General features: G+C 36.9%; 1 protein-coding gene across 5 annotated transcripts in view; it reads left to right on the top strand.

Moving 5' to 3' along the window:
- LOC145688122 (protein ST7 homolog) overlaps window positions 1–17,641 on the top strand; it is a 111,024-nt gene that overhangs the window by 41,782 nt on the left and 51,601 nt on the right. For all 5 annotated transcript variants that reach the window (XM_081761887.1, XM_081761889.1, XM_081761890.1 and 2 more), the window contains exons 2-5: window positions 4,821–4,903; window positions 7,773–7,935; window positions 10,980–11,150; window positions 14,137–14,370. In XM_081761887.1, the coding sequence (XP_081618013.1) occupies window positions 4,821–4,903; window positions 7,773–7,935; window positions 10,980–11,150; window positions 14,137–14,370 (651 nt within the window). The remainder of the gene's footprint in view (window positions 1–4,820; window positions 4,904–7,772; window positions 7,936–10,979; window positions 11,151–14,136; window positions 14,371–17,641) is intronic.

The following is a 17,641-nucleotide window of genomic DNA, read 5'->3' as shown; positions in this document are numbered from 1 at the left end:
AGCGCTTCAGTTTCCTAAAGGTACAGTATGTTGACGAAACATGAATCGTCAATAAGATTTTCAGTTCAATGATTATTCTAATGCACGAAGATAAGTGACTAATCCAGGTTTCATTTCTTGGGAGGTTGACGTTTAGGGATACCTATGTACCGGGTGGTCCCTTTATAATTATAGTTGTAAATATCTCAGAAATCGTAAAAGATAGAGAAGCGAAATTTTGCACCAAGAAATTACAGAGAGGGGGCGTCCTAGGTATTTTGTAACATCACCGAATGAACAGTATTGCTAACCCAAGATAAAGTTACGTTTGTTTCTTTTTAAATTGCATTACGCCAGGTTATTATATTTTTCAAATCAACATGTCAAACAGAAACTTAAAATACCACATTTATTATTCAGGGTTGCATATATATATATATATATATATATATATATATATATATATATATAGGGCGTCCACAAAGTCCTGGGGGCTCCTTACATTTCGCACTTACGAACGAAAGTGAACGGGAATTTCTGTATGGATCACTTTCGTACAGACAGATGCAGTATTGAACCCACAATTTGATCTTCCGGCTTTCACGACTTATTTGGCCTTTCGATATGGGCCGAATATTCCTAGTAATTTTTACGTTTGTTAGAAGCCTATACTATAAAAAAAAAATTCAAGATCGACAGAAGAATTCAGCCCGAAATTATACTAAATTTACGACCTGATTCGGATTCTTCTGCTGTACCTCTGAAAACTACCAATGCACAAATAAATTCGATTTGACATTAGTATGAGTATGCCGGCAACGTCGCGCATGTGTGTGTGTCGGCAACATATTTCGACGAACACATTCCTGCACTTGGTAGGTATCATTCCGTTGGTGCTTACACGGGACCGATTCGTTCACTACCTCGTGACTAGAGCTTGCTGCTGGTTAGGAATGTACTGTGTGGTTTCTTGCACCAATTTTCTTCGTCGAACTTTCGAATATCATCCAATTTAACGTACTTTTCAATTTGAAATATTTCAGTTGAACCTTGCCTCCTGGCCCCCGGGTGTCACTCACTTATCACGAGCATTGAAACAGTGGGCTACCACAGTCCTACATACATTACATGTTAGCAGAAATCAACTCCGAACCGTTTCTAAGAAAGCGGCCTGAGGCCAGACTTTGTGGACACTTTCCATAAATATATACATACTAAAAGGATACTTTTATATTACCTTACTTACTACATCACGTCTGAGGGGCAAGCGTTGCCACTGCGAGGACACGCACTCTTTATCTTCCCTTTGGCCCGTCACAGACGAGTATGGTGGCAGTTATAATGTATAACAGTGGTTCCTTTTTTTTTTTATTATTGTTAACACACTTTACTGAACACCCATGACATTGTAACAACACACTTTTTGAGTATTTTATTAATCTGATAGCTGAAATGCCCGTTCTTCACACGGGAAGAATAGGTTCATGTAAAGTCTTGGAACTCCTACTTCCTCTTAGGATACTCATGGAAAATTAATTTAATCGTAAACGGCATTTGCAATGTCACTATTCTATGTAATATCCTCACCCCTTCTCTCCTTACCGAAAATATACTAAAATCTAAGTTTGTCCAGGGTTCGCTCACATACCAAAAATAATCAAAATCGGTACAACTAGGAGGAGTTCGTGGACAAGCATCCTTATATTATTTTCTATATACATAAAGAAGCCCCTTTGTCTCCCCTTAAAACGGAAATTTTCAAGATCGCTATGACACGGGTCCTATTATTTTAAATGAAGAATTTAGGTACCACATTTCATCATCTTAAAATCGAGAGGATTGTGAGATATTCAATCTTTCACATAAAATTTCAACCTATGTCAGTCTATTGTTCAGTCATTTACCAAAAATCATCAAAATAGGTCCAGCAATTTGCCAAAAATCATGAAAATCGATCCCGCAATTTAGAAGTAGTTGAGGGACAAACGTCGTTACGGTCATTAAGAGGTTCAGGTTACCAAAACTCCATCTATTTACCCTGCCCGAAAGACAAAAAATCTCAAGAACTAGCCCTATTTGACTGTCACCAAATTTGGTGAAAATGTAGAGGGTCAGAAGATGGGAACCGCGTTCTTCCTTGAAGCCGATATTCAAACCATAAGTGGCGTATGCGTCTTTGACGTCGGAGACCCGGATTCGATTCCCGGCGAGAGCTCAAGTTTGGATTCTACGTTAATCAGTAGGTACACGTCTCATATAGTGTTGCTGCTGAACAGGACGTTAAATACTCAATCAACTCAACTCAAACCATAAGTGGTAGAAATTATTCATTTCCGGTTTTAACGTTGATCACTATTAATTGAAGACGGAAATAGGTAGATATGTGGTTTTCTGCAATCGGTTAAGCGTCCCAAGAATGCAGTATACCTCCACTCTACTAAAACAGAACAACTTCTACTTTCAATATTGGTTTACATAGAACAAAAGCGATAACAGAGAACGAGAAGCGGTTTTCTGGAATCGATTTAGCGTTCTAAAAATATATTTCACCTTCTCACTTAACGCCTATTCAAACCGGAAGTGGTTGAAACCAATCACTTTCGGATTTAACATTCATCGCCGTAGAATACAATCGTAACAATATAGCTAGAAGCAATGTTTTGTAATTAATTAAGCGTCCCCAAAAATATATTCCATTTGTAATATTTCTACTGAAACCGAAAGTTGCACAAATCAACCACTTCCGGTTTTAATGTTGATAGTTATGGAGTAGAAACTGTAATAGGTAGAGAGAAACTGTTTCCTGCAATTGATTAAGCATCTCAACATTATATTTCGTTTCCATCCTTAAGTGTCTACTAAACCTGGAAATGGTAGAAATGCACTACAACTTCTGGTTTCAGTATAAATCTATATGAAGCAAAAATGCTAGGAGATAGCGAGAAGCGGTTTTATTGAATTGATTCTTCGTTCTAATAATAGGTACTATCCTCTCTTCTTTCAAACCGGATGTGGTTGAAACCAACCACTTCGTGTTTTAACTTCGATCATTATTGAGTGAAAATAGTGAGAAGCGATTTTCTGTAATCAAATAAGCGTCCTAAGAATATATTCCATTTCCACTCTAATTTATGTATTAGAATCGGAAGTGAAAGATATCAACGACTTCAATTTTAACATCGATCATTATTGGGTGAAAATAGTGATGGATAGCGAGAAGCGATTTTCTGTAATCAATTACGCGTCCTGAGAGAATATATTCCATCTCTGTATTTAAACCGGAAGTGGCAGAAAATCAACCACTTCCGGTTTTAACGTTGATCAATATGGAGTATAAACGGTAATAGATAGAAGGGTTTCCCGTAATCGATTAAGCGTCTCAAAAATATATTTGATTTCCATCCTCATGGTAGAAATTACTACGACTTCCGGTTTCAGTATTGATCTACATAGAGCAGAAATACTAACAGATAGCGAGAAGCGGTTTTATGGGTCCGCTTTAGCATTCTTAGAATATATATACCATTTTCTCGCTTAACGCCTATTCAAATCGGAAATGGTAGAAATCAACCGCTTCCAGTTTTAACATTGATGTTATAGAATGAAACTCGAAGATAGCGAGATGTGTTTTTTTGTATGAACATAGGTCCTAACATCAGCGATTTGAGAGCTACAGGTTGTGAACCATTTTTGACTTTGTTGCGTATTGTTCACCCTGTAAATATTTTACAGAGGTAAGACAGTGAATTTGAAAGGTGATGGAATAACCTTTCCTGTGATATGCAACATGTGGCAGTGTTGTCTTTAGAAGGGAAGCTGTTGACGGAAATTTGAGAAAGTTAAGGTTATCTAAAGAAATTGTATGGCAACACTGATTCCAAATATCCCTCAATAACTTTTCTTCCAAAGATACCACTGCCACATATTGCATATCGTTGGAAAGGTCATTGCATCACCTTTCAAATCCGCTATGTTGCACCTCTGTAGAATAACTACATGGTGAGCAATACGCAATATAAAGTAAAAAATTGTTCACAACCTGTAGCTCTCAAACCGTTGAGATTAAGACCTATGTTCATATGAACTTTTTTGCTTAGAATCACTCATACTACCATTTCCCAAAATATTGCCCATTCCTCCTGGGACACCCTGTATATATATATATATATATATATATATATATATATATATATATATCTGGAGAGAGAGAGATGAAAATGTTTTTTTTTTCTGCATAACTGGAACACCTGAACCAATTTTAACCAAACTTCGTACACCTACTATTTGCAACCTGAAAAAGAATATTGTGGAGGTAAGACCTCCCCCCTAGCATACCTAGCTGGAAGTGTTCAAGATGTGACAAAAAATGATCGAAAATATATATTAGTTGATTTGAGTTTAGCATCTCTTTCAGTAGCAAGGCTATATGAGACATGAACCTACGGGAGAACGATATTAGTACTGAATCCACAGGTTTCGGGGTCGCAGTAATGAATATTGACACCTCGATTCCGTTTAAGTCAAAGTTTAACCCCCAATCCTTTAGGGGGGATGGGTAACATATAAAAATATGCACATAAACGACATGTAAAAGTAATGGAGAACGACTGATATTAGTGTCGAATCCATAATTTTTGGTGTTGCTGATGTGAATAGTCACACTGTCGATACTAAGTCCAAGTTCAGCTCCCATCGGCTTGTGTTTGTTCTTACAAAACTATCAGCATTAACATTATGTATTGTGTAGAGCACAATTTGTACTTCTGTGCAGTTTATATATGTATTGAGTGTTATGGATGCAAAACTTGTTTTCAAGCTTTATTTTTTTATTTTCATTTCAGCCACAATGTTCCTGAGCACATTGACTCCAAAATTTTACGTTGCGCTTACGGGAACTTCGTCCCTTATTTCAGGATTGATTTTGGTAAGTTTCAGTGAGATTTATCTATTTTTCTAATTAGTGGAATTATGCTCCCATCTAGTGAAATGGTTGGCTCTTGTAATTTTGGTATCGTGGCCGTATTAAAGTAAAGGTAGCAAACTATGGTCTAGAAAACAAAGAATAGTAGCATTGAGAGATGATGTGCGACTGTGTATCATCAAAGAGAGCGTACGCCATCTGGCTGGTCGTAACCCTTTGGTTTGCAGTGATGGAAATTTAGTTTTTAAGTTTTAGGGTACATTAGTTTTATGAATACTAACTTATCGTGTACTCATTTTTCGGCTAAATATAATCATGTAATCAGTAAATCACATTATAATAGCACATAGGCAATAAGTATTTGGAGTAAAAGATTTATTGTCACTGCATTTGCAGCAAATGATCATGTGATGTTGGTTGTAAAATTCACGTAACTTTGCAAGAGACTTTTTTTTATATATATACACAAATACTTATCAATTTCGTAATAGAACATGAAAAAGGTGCATCTTGCCAGATTAATATGGCGTTGGAAAAACTTTCGCCTTCAGAACATCTCTGATGCGACGTGGAATGAAGTCGTAGAGTTTGTGAATGGTAGAAAATGAAATATTACACTATTCCGCATTCAGTCCATCACTCAGTTTCGTAAGAGCCAGCGCAAAATTCTGTATATTTTGCTAAAACTAATGTTTACGGAAACACTATTTTTCACAAACTGACATTGTATTATAAATCTTGTTTGAAAGAAGACATATGCGGTACAAATATAGGAACTGTGGTTACGTAAATGTTGAAAATTATATGAACAAGACGAAAATAGACCAAAGATGTCAAGTTTAGAAAAAATATTAGCAATCATGTTTCACAATTAGGAGAGTGCGAGTCCGAATCCCGCACGATGTGTTCTGGATAGATTGTTTTCAGTCCCACTAGGTGAATCCTGAAATGGCACCTGTCTCTCTGACCTACATGCTTCTAAAATTTTCTTGTTGCTTCGCATTCTGAATGTTTTCGGTGTAAAATATCCTCATGGCTGGAACTTGGACTCCGTAAATATTAGATACCCCTCTCCCCCCAAAAAGATATTGTGTTGTATTTTCACGTGGTGATATTGCACGTACTTCCGTACTTCCCTTAAGGGAAAAAGAAGATAGAGATATCATATTAGTAAGTGTTTTCTGTTGTGGCCTATTGGTTGCGTTTGCTACAGTTAATCGGAGATGTCATTGAGAGAAGGTCAGACATGAGGATGATGGCAAGTGGGGGGGGGGGAGAAAAATTTACCAGGCTTTCGACAGGGATGTTGTAAATGAGCGGACAGTATAACTGTGGTTTAGCAATTCGCCACTTACAGACATTCACAAGCCATAGATACCAAGGCACTCAACGCTGCTAAGACTGATAATGGCCAAATATGTGAGGTATTGCTAGAGGCATTCGATCGCAGTGTAGAAACAATCGCCAACACCACCACCAACGTATGGAGCCTGTGGCTCAATGGAAGAACGCATACCTTTGATGCAAAGGATCCTTTGATTTGACCCCAAGGTATGTGAGTTTATGGTGGACAACGTCGTGTTCGTGGATTTTCTCAGGAATCTTTTGTTTACTCATTTCACCAATTTTTTCATAAGCGTTCACTTTCATTGGTCATTCGAGAGATCTTTCAATTTAACATCCCACTGTTATGTCCGTTAGGCTAAGGAGACAGATGATTAATTCAAGTGAATGATGATGGAATAATAGGTGTAATGAGGAAGTGGGAGTACCCCTAGAAAATCCGCGGACACGATGTTGTCCACCGTAGGGTCCCCACGTACCAGCACTCTACCACTGAGCGACTGTGCCCCCATTAGTTATTCGTGTCCCTTAGTCTACAGTGCCTGTGCATAGGACATAAAACTAAAAAATCTCGTTTTTTCTTTACTTCTACCAATGTGGAAACGGTATAAAGTTGGGCTGTAAGTCTCACATGAGGTAACTGCAGCTCAGGAAAGGACATGTATGTAGCTTTTCATTGTCTCGTGAGGGAAGTATTCGTTTGTAGACTGGTTGCTGAAGTGCAACGAGATTCTTTTTGATATTACACGACAGCGTCAACATGTGATGACATGCGAGTCCATTTTGCATCAACATCAACGGAAGTTTGTGCTCTGTGTTGGGTGGATTGCCGTGAGTATCGTGGATCACGAAGTGCTGCCACCCAGGTACACTATTAATGCAACTACGTACTCGTTGAAATTGAAACGTGTGCATGAGAAATAGAAAACCTTGGAGCCAGTAGTTGTTAATCGTAGAGATGTTAGAACAACGCGAAACACGTTGATAAGGTCACCCAGCTTTGTTGCGAAACTAATGTATTCCTCATATTTCCTGGTCATTGCACCATCGGATTAACATTTGTTCCATTTAATATACACCCATCGACGGGGACAGTGGTTCCCAATCCTTGACAAGATGACACACATACTGAACTACTGCTTTGGTTCATGTTTCGCTGAACTCAACCATCGTGAGATCCACAGTCTTCCCAAGAGTTGAGAACAGGTTATTACTGCTGATGGGGGACTTTTTCTGGTTTTCCACATAGTTTTACTTCACTATCTCGCCTTTCTCTTTGAAAGGTGAAAATCCCACAGACCTTTTATGGGTATCTAATAAAACAAGCAAACAAAGGTGACGATAAACTCTTTTATTATGAGTATCAAGTCCTAAAATAATACAAGGAACTCTTGAAGATAATCATAAGGTCTGCGTAGAGTGCCTAGTAACTTCAAAATCTTGTATTTCTTGTCCGATATAATTTGTCTAGTTCTGGTTCTCCGAATCTAAACATGAAATACATTAAATATTTTATTTTATTTTACAGATTTTTGAATGGTGGTACTTCAGAAAATATGGCACGTCATTTATCGAACAGGTGTCACTAAATCATATCAGCCCTTGGATTGGAGGTGGAGATAACACAAACGAAAGTAATAATGGAAACAACAGTAACAACAGTAGCACTTCAAATCAACAACCTGTTCCAGGTAATTGAATAGAGAGAAAAACGAAATGGAAATATGATTTTAATTTTTAGAGTTATACAATAGATTCTTTTTTAAAAAAAGAAACAAAGAAATTGTATGCTGTGTTAAGTAGTTCATCATAGTAATTCATCACACGGAAACAATCAACCAGATGAGTGGAGAAATAAATATAATGTTGAACTTTACAATTTGTACTCGTCATCGAATATCATACTAGTAATTCTCCAGAGATATTTAAGATGGGTGTTCACAAGACCAGTTGTGAACCGCAAAATTAATTTGGAAACCAGTCGGGAAAAAAGAGCTTTGGATAAAACAGGAAAAAGATGGGAGTATAACATAAAACAGAATTTTTAGGTAGGTAAATAGCATGAATCCAGTCAGTATTGGTTTGGCAGAGGATAGGATTCATTAGTAAGCTTTTGATTCTACAACGATGTTTTTTAACCCGTGTAATTAACTATTTTCTCACTACAACGTTCTTGAAAGAACTGGCAAAATTAGCAGGGGACAAAATGTAATAGAATACATATATTGTTTTCAAGTTTATGTATGGTAGTGTAATCATTGTAACAAATTTCTGATTTCAATATTCTACCGACTTGGTCTTTGTGCATCACCTCTCCAACGATTTCTTTCACTCCACTGTTCTTTATTCTATGCCTTTTCTAACCTTATTTCCCTTCGTTGTAGCCCACAGTATTTTGTACTTTGCGTCGGCATCTGTTCCGTGGTCTTCCTGTGGTAGTTTCTTTGTTTTGTTCTGCACAGAAACGTCTTTCATTCTTTATACGTGCACATATCAGTATAGTCTGTACGATTCTACTTTTTCATGAACATTCTCTTTATTGGGTGTATTTATTATGAATTGTTTCCTCCTATATCGTAATATCTTCTGCTGAGTTATACTTGATGTAAACTATTTTGTTGATACAGGAGTGATTCAAGAAGTACAAAAAGAAAACCTCTTACGATGTCATATTTCTCCTTCTGTTCGAATTTCCCTCCAGGTCGCAGCAGGTGACCACTACTTTGTCACAGACATTAAACGGTTCATATGTTGCGTCAGACCCTTGAAATAGCAGTTGGAAGATGACTGCGCTCACAGAGACATGACCAAACCTTGAAATGTGTAGTATGGTCATATTTTTGCGTCGAAAGAGCACCTCACTGTGAAAAATTCATTGCCAGCTTGTTCAAGTGTAATCATGACTTGGTGCTAATGTCATGTCATGGAAATAATGTCAGTTTGGTGCACAGCAGGACAAATGTACACCATGAGCAACGAACTGGACGCCCAAGCATCGTCCCCACCTGGAACCGTCTTCGAAGCATCGCTCCTGGATAGTATACGATTCACAACCGCTATGAGCGTTCAGCGAATCATGATGACGTAGTTTCAGGGAGTTGGCCATAGATTTTTTTATTCTAGCATCGATGCGTTCATGTACCGGTGGCACAAATAGTTGAACAAACGTTTGTTGGAAGGTAATGTGTGTGAATTGTTATCTGCTTGTGGGGGCCGTGGTGGCTCAGTGGTAGAGCGCTCACCTCTGGTGTATGGAGTCCTTGGTTCGATCCCAGCTCGCGTCAGGTGAGCTTTGTGGTGGACAAACACCGTATGCGTGGGTTTTCTTGTGATCTCCCGTTTCCTCCCACTTTCTTCATTCTACCTTCCATTCATTTCTCATTACCACTGTCTCCTTTAGCCTCGCCGGCATAAGCATGGGACGTAAAACTGAATGATTTCCTTTCATTTCAATTTGTATCTGCTTGTGGAATAAACTATGTCCAATCGAGCTCTTCTTAGTTTACTTTTTGAGTCACCCTCGTAGCTGCATCTTTTCATATCATATGTTCTTCTATACTGTGATAAATAATGAACGTTCTCGACATGCTGTTGAATACCATCAACGAATACAAATTTGTTTGACTTAGCTAATTGTATAGTTTATTTATTTACTACATGTCACCGTAACAATCAGTATTATGCGACCTCTTTGTTTGCGTCATCCATATTAAATAGGTAAGAATGGACGAATGGTACGTGTTCTGAAGCAAGAAGTTCTCATAATACCGAAGTTCATTTCTTTGTGATCAATGTTCGAAGAACAAATATAATAATTTAAAATTCTACCTTTCCTTCTGTCCTTTCGGGAGAGACTTTCCAAAATTCGTGCAAATAAATGAAATAGTTGTAATCTATTAATCAACTCCCTGTTTTAGCAATATATCAAATTACTAGTGCCTATACGTCCGACTGTTCAAAAGAATAATATAGTAATTAAAATTTTGCCTCTTTAACAGATTACTTTCGCAAAACCTCATCTTACCTACAGTGTTCTCAGGCTTTTATTTTAAACAAGGATAATTGCAGGAAGTTACAAAATTTAACGTCTGAATGGTTACTAGTTAGTACATATCATATTTATTATTATGTAATCATTTCATGCATGAATTATTTTAAATTTATTGTTATTATTCTTGCTCTGCACTCAGATTTGCCCGGGATCGAAATCGGGGGAGCTTATTCACAGTCTCACTACGGAAGTGCTGGGTTTGTAAACTTTGTATCTACTCTCTGGCCTGCTACTTTCAGTTTTCCTTCCCGTATTCCAGTGGTGTTCTCAGCGTAAAACGGTTTTACGGCTGTAACTGCGACTACCTTAATAAATAAATTAAAGAAATAACACTAGTTACGTAGTTTAATGTGATATCTCCATTCCTTTTTCGAAATCGTTTCAGAATTTGTGGAAAATTTCATTCGAATATACAATAGCCACATGCATTGAAACAAAAATTACTTATAATGGATAGCTCCTTGTATGAATGAGTTTAAAACTTGTCGAGTGAGACTAGATTAAAAATCTGTCGTACGGAACTAGATGGTACTCGATAACTTTGTAATGTATGGAAGTTACCGATTTGCTCCTAGAATATATGCTTATGTTAAGTGTCATATTAGATGGAAAAACATCACTAATTTCAAACTTACTTCATATACTGTAAATTTCATAATTGTTAATACCATTATCTGTTTTCAGAGTGCAAAGTTTGGCGAAATCCACTCAATCTTTTTCGGGGAGCAGAGTATCAGCGGTTTTATTGGGCTACAAATAAAGAGCCATTGACTTACTATGATATGAATCTGTCAGCTCAGGACCACCAAACCTTTTTTACTTGCGAAGCGGATGCAGGAAAAGCAGAATATGAAAGTAAGTCGCGTCAACTTGTCTTAATCTTTTTCTTTTCTTTCTTTTATATATATATATATATATATATATATATATATATATATATATATATATATATATATATGACTGGTTCCAGTGAATAACCGGCTAAGTCGACTTTTTTTTTGAAAATTGAGATTTTACAGGTATAAGCTTCTTTTGGTGAGATCTACATTGTGAAAAAGCGGCTAAGGCGAATTCATAAGATTGAGGAATTAGAGCATTTGGTTATGTCAAAAATAACCAGGTAACTACTGTAAAATTTACTTTTAAACTGTTCTCCTGTAGAATTTATTTTTCCTAACTTAGTGGGTTATTCACTGGAACCAGCCACACACACACACACACATACACACACACACACACACACACACATATATATATATATATATATATATATATATATATATACGTGAGTCCGTCAGAAAGTTAGTTGCACTCCTTCGTAAAATTTTCAGTCAAAGGCTATTCTGATGAACTATGTGGCAACACTGCAGACATGTAACTATATCGTGAGACTTAGCGGTTTTCACGAGGCATATGTAAGTGTTCTGATAATCATCGTAAACATGTTTTGACAGCTGCAAGTGGCGTCCAAATTGGAAATGCGTACAGTGATTCGTTTTTTGTGGGGAGGGGGGGGGTTGCAATGGCTCAGTGGTAGAGCGTTCACCTCTGGTGCATGAGGTCTCAGGTTCAAACCCTGCTCCCGCCAAGTGAACTTTGTGGTGGACAAACACCGTGTCCGTGGATTTCCTTGGGGTTCTTCCGTTTTCTCCCACTTTCTTCCTTCCACCATTTCATTCATTTCTTATCATCACCTTCCCCTTTAGCCTAGCCGACATAATCGTGGGACGTAAAACTCAAAAATTTCATTTCATTTCATTTTCGTTTTTTGTGGACGAAAAGGTGTAACTGCACTGAAATTTATTGGCAGTTGCTTGAAGTGTATGGTGTAATGGAATGTCACGTTAAGCTCTCGCAAAGTGATTCAGCATGTTTGAGAACGGACGGACAGATATTGACGATGCTGAGCGCGAGGGAAGACCATCAACTGCGACAAATCAGTAAATCGCTACTCGCGCGAATGAATGCATTCTTGCAAACAGACGCATAACAATAGACGAAATTGCAAATGAACTGGGCATTTCTCATGATAGTGTGCATAACATTATTGGGGTTATCGGGCATTGGAAGAGATTTCTTTGCAGAAGGCATACTAAAACTTGTACCACGCCTCAACAAATGCTTAAATAACGGAGGTAATTACGTATGAATGAAACTGTAGGATACAGATAAAGTTAGTATAAAATTTTTATCCTGTTTTATTTTCTTTAGGAAAGCAACTTTTTGACTGACCTTCGTATATATAGTATGAACTCTAATTTTCAGTTTATTAAGATAAATTACAGTTCTATACAGAAAGCTAAGGCACGTCGTCGATTTGGATATTATGGTAAGAAGTTACCTGTTACCTACCTTGCAAATAGTTCAAGGAATACAGGAACAAATAGTGCTAGAGTAATATCATTTGGTACTTTCACTAGTTCTTGTATTTGTTAAACCTTTAAATTCTTTACTTTAGTGTCTAAATGGGCAATATATCTCAAGTTTCTCTAATACTAATTAGTAGTTCAGTTGCAAGCTATATAGTTTTCTGATTGAATTAGCCTTCATATTTATATTGCAGTTGTGAGAGTTGTAATTATAATTTCGTTTGTAGTGTGGTAAATAGCAAAGTAATATTTTAAAGGCTGTATCTAATATTTAATAGGTATATTTAATATTTACTTATAACGATTTTTTTAAAGAAGTACATCAATAGTTCAATTCAGCTACCGTTCTTCTTTACTGTCGAATGACGATAGCAGAGAAGAAACTATAGTGATCATGAAATAATAGAATTCCAGATTTCGACGCATTCACATGTTTGAAGGCCTCCACATGCTTTAAAAACTCGATTCTTAAATACCTCGCGGGCTGTTCGTCCAGATGTACTGGTATGTTCACTCATCTAGAAGCCATACTGTTCAGTGTATACAGACCAAATTTTAAACATAAGGTTTTCATAAAATTATCAGAGAAGGGGGGGAGTTCGAATTTTCTGCCTACTACGCGAAAGATAAGGGTAGTTTAGAAGAAAATGAAAATCAAAATTTGCTCTTTTCCCTAAAATGGTTCTACCGATTTTATTTATATTTTAAAAATCAATATACTGTTAACAACCCTATAATATGGTATAAGTTTAATTTTCTAGAATAAATCCAGAAGGGATAGTAATTATTAAGATCGTTTCGTCAAATACTGCTGAGCCAATTTTGTTTCCGTTTCATAAATATTTTATTAATAATTGTATAATATGACTTAAGCTATTTCTCCTAGAAGAGCCCATAAGGAGTAGTTTATTTCTTCAGACCGTTTTCTTAATCAGGTGATTTTGTTCAGATTTCATAAATAAATGTTTCATTTCTACAATATGGCGTAAGCCGTTTCACCTGAAGATATTCCCAAGAGGTTGCTTATTCTTGAAGGATGAGTTATTTTCCGACAACTTTCTCAAAGAGTGCTGATGCAAATTTGTTCATGTTTCATTAACAACCCTGTTATATGATATAAGCCATTTTTCCGAAAGATATCTACAACGGGCATTTTGCACGTGGAGATGTTTTTGAACGATTTTAACACTACTCAGGTGCTTTCGGTCATATTTCACAAATAAATATTTCATTAACAACGCTATAATGTGATATAAGCTTTTTTTCCTGAAAAAAGTCGACAAAGCGTTGAGGTGAGCTCTTGTTCATATTTCATAAATAAATGTTTCAGTGATAACTGCAGCATGACGATTTAATTTAAGAAACTGGAGCGAGAAAGTTTAGTGCGGTAGTTCGTACCTTTTATTCATGTAGAAATATTCCCTTTGATACCTATGAAATTGCTTGCCTAATAATAGTGTATTTTTGTTTAGTTATGCAGACTGCATGGAGGGAACGAAATCCAGCAGCAAGAATAAAAGCAGCGCACGAAGCTTTAGAAAAGAATCCAGAGTGTGCCCCAGCGTATATTTTATTAGCGGAAGAAGAAGCGACAACAATAGTAGAAGCAGAAAGAGTTTTAAAACAAGGTTTAAAAGTAGCAGAAACAAATTACAAAAAGTCGCAGCAAACACAACATCAGAGTCCTAGCTTGGAAGGATTACACAGTAAGATTTGAATTTCATGTTTATGTACACTCAAGATTATTAATTTATCACACTGTCTTAGGTAATTGTAGAAGATAGTGGCTTGAATGGTAATGTTTACGATATAATAAGTCCGTCTTATAATATTCAAATTTCTTCATACAAAAAAGTTTTCAGCTATTGATAACATAGGTTATACATTTTGTTCCGGGAATAAACCGACAAACTTCGCATACGTGTTCAGGACTTCAATACAAGAAATAAGTTTATCTGCTGCTTTGGTCGCAAATGCGTAATTATGAAAATAGGACCAATTTATCGTAATTAGTGGAATTTGTCGTACAATGGCTACACTGAGTAAAACAATCGACAAACTTTCCATACGTGTTCAGAACCTAAATACAAGAAAAAAAGTTTATCTGTGACTTTGATTGGAAACTCCTAACTACAAATATGGAGCCAATTTAAGGTAATTAGTGGAATTATTCGTAGGGTGGCTAAACTGAATGAAACAACCGACAAACTTTCTATACATGTTTAGGACCTCAATACAAGAAAAAAGTTTTTATCTGTGGCTTCGATTGGAAATGCCTAATTACTGAAATTGGATCAATATATTGCAATCAGTGGAATTGGTTGTAGGGTGCTTACATTAAATTAGCCCCATCTCCGTAATTAAGTGTTTGCGACCGAAGTCGCAGATTGAGGCCTTTAACACGTATGTCAAGTTTGTTGGTTCATTCCTGGAACACCCTTTTTATCATTCTTCTCTCTGGAACAGTCACTGTTGTACACCTTGATCAGAATTGCATATTCTTCTAGTGTGTGTAGTTTTGTGAAAAGAGAGAGATGGAAATCAACTTTCTTAGCCAGCTATTACTCGTTGCCAATTCGCACGTTGAAAAATCATGGAGTATGGTAATTGCAGTTCAATAAGTGATATGTTAGTAAATGTTACTCCTTTGATTACGTGAATAATTCAAAAATCGCATTAAGAATTGAAGTTCGGAACCGGTAGAGTAGTTTTGTAATTCAACTCTCTTGGAGGTGAAATAGTGTGTTGGGGAAATAGGTCTGTGTGCCTGCCAGTGTACACGAGTCAAGCCTCAGTCATGCTTCGGAGATCACGCTAGGAGATCTCTGCCTTCATAACCTTGGTGCTGCATACCGATGCAAAACAAACTAAAAACTCTAGAATTGCAATTCCCAAGCTAGCTTTCTGTATATATTTCTTTTTATAATCGATAGACAGAAGCTATTCTATTTATTTAACCCATTCATTTTATTTACTTGTAATATAAGTTATTAATTTTTTTAAAAATAATGACAATCTATTCAAATATAAAGCTTTTTGTCAAAACTAAGACTTGTATCGTGAATACGTTCTACCAGGTTTGATAAGTGATGCGATTAATAAAATAGTACTTATATTTGCAATAGTAAACTAACTTTCATTTTCCCCTCTGCTTTGGGCAAAGAGGTATGAACAGGTTATTTTTAGAAAGTCTGAGTGGTCGTAATTATTTCAGAAATTATTAAAGTAATAAAACTGTGCTCCTGCAAGAAACTTAAAACTCAATTATGTTAATATTATTTATGAGAAGTATTTGTTCCAAGATAATGTGAATGTACCTCGAAATTTTGAAATTATTAGGTTGTCGAAAAAAAATCACGACTTATTGTTGCAACAGATGGCGCTACTTCATTTTTGTAAGTATTAGATTCATTTACATTAATGTTATTGGTATGTAATTTGACAACTGACAGCTGTGTGGTAGCTTTGTTCTTTAAAACATCAATAGATTTGGTTGAGTTTTGCAGACTTTACAAGTACAAGACGGATAACCAAACTGAGTTTATGCCACATTTTACTATTTTACTTCCATAAAGTAAAGAACGTCAGTGATAACGATGGTTCCCGAATTTTCATGTCGGTGATTTTGATCTCAGCTACGCTCCTTGGACAGGAAGGCCCACCGACATTGATTATGATAAAATAAATATATTTATGGAGTTAAATCTACGTTACAAGACACGAAACATTGCAGAAACATTGAACATCACTCATTGTAGCGTTCACATTCTATATAAGAAGTCTAGATACGTAAGCAAGCTCTATGTTTGACTTCCTCATGAACTCAAAGCAGTTCATTTGACAATGATTATAAATATTTGCGATATGTTCATTACAAGTGAGAAAAACTATTCTTTTTTGAAGCCGCTGGTAATGGTTGCTCTCACTGTGGTAAGATTGTAAAGGTGTCGTGTTTTTGGAGTTGCTACCAAAGAACCAAACAATAAATTGGAAAGTACTGTCGGCATTTGGATAGTTCGAGTGAACGAAAGATGACAAGAGGATATCGAACAAAATGGACAATATATCATTGATTGCTCTTGGTTGTTTATGTAAATTAATAATCTCTGAAAACAGAAAAAATAAATCATGACTTTTTCGACAACCTAATAGATAGATGTTTCTGAACTTCTGATGTTGTTTGTTTAATTTGTGTTGTAAACTTGTAAAATTCTAAACTTGTTTCGTCCACAAGAGTGGAATTACAAAAGGCTGTTTCATACTTATGGTAGAAATTTGCAGTAGCCACCAGAGGCGCTAGTTTCGCGTCAGCAACGTAACGCACGCAGTACGGAGTAGCCAGACACTTGTGTACAAGCCGTGCAGAGGAGAGACGTGTGTGAGCAGAATGCCGCCGAAAATCGACCCTTTTCAGGAGGGCTACATCATAGCACTTTCTGATATAGGCTACAGCTATAGCCGAATAAGAACACAGTGCAAGAAGAAAGGTTTCACAGTGTCTAACAAGGGAATTAATGCAGTCATCCATCGCAATGCAAACCCAGAGCAAACCATTGCCATGCGTCGTCAAAAGGGGCAAAATAAGCAACTGGCTCCACAACGCAGTCAAGACGTCATTACCAACGTCCGCCGACGTCATTGTGATCCAGGAGAATCCACCCACACAACGTGATATAGCGAGGCGTGTTGGACGGTCAACTGCAACTGTACACCGAATCATACGCGACAATTTGGGACTCAGAAGTGCACACAAGCGGCGGGTCCATGTTCTGAAGCCAACGCACATCGTAGAACGGCGGGTGACATGCAAAAGGCTGTATGAAGGTTACCTGGCAGGTGACAAATGGCGTTATGTGATCACCTTAGTTGAAGCATGGGTCTATTTGACAGGATCCCAGCAGATGCGTGCAATTTACTACCGTCACAGTGATGGAACCGATCATGCAAAGTGGGTTCGCTCCTGCGAGGAGAGTTTTT

Source organism: Thermobia domestica, chromosome 6 (assembly GCF_964235325.1).
Source record: "Thermobia domestica chromosome 6, izTheDome1.hap1.1, whole genome shotgun sequence".
NCBI lineage: Eukaryota > Metazoa > Arthropoda > Insecta > Zygentoma > Lepismatidae > Thermobia > Thermobia domestica.
This window is presented reverse-complemented; position numbering and strand designations above follow the sequence as displayed.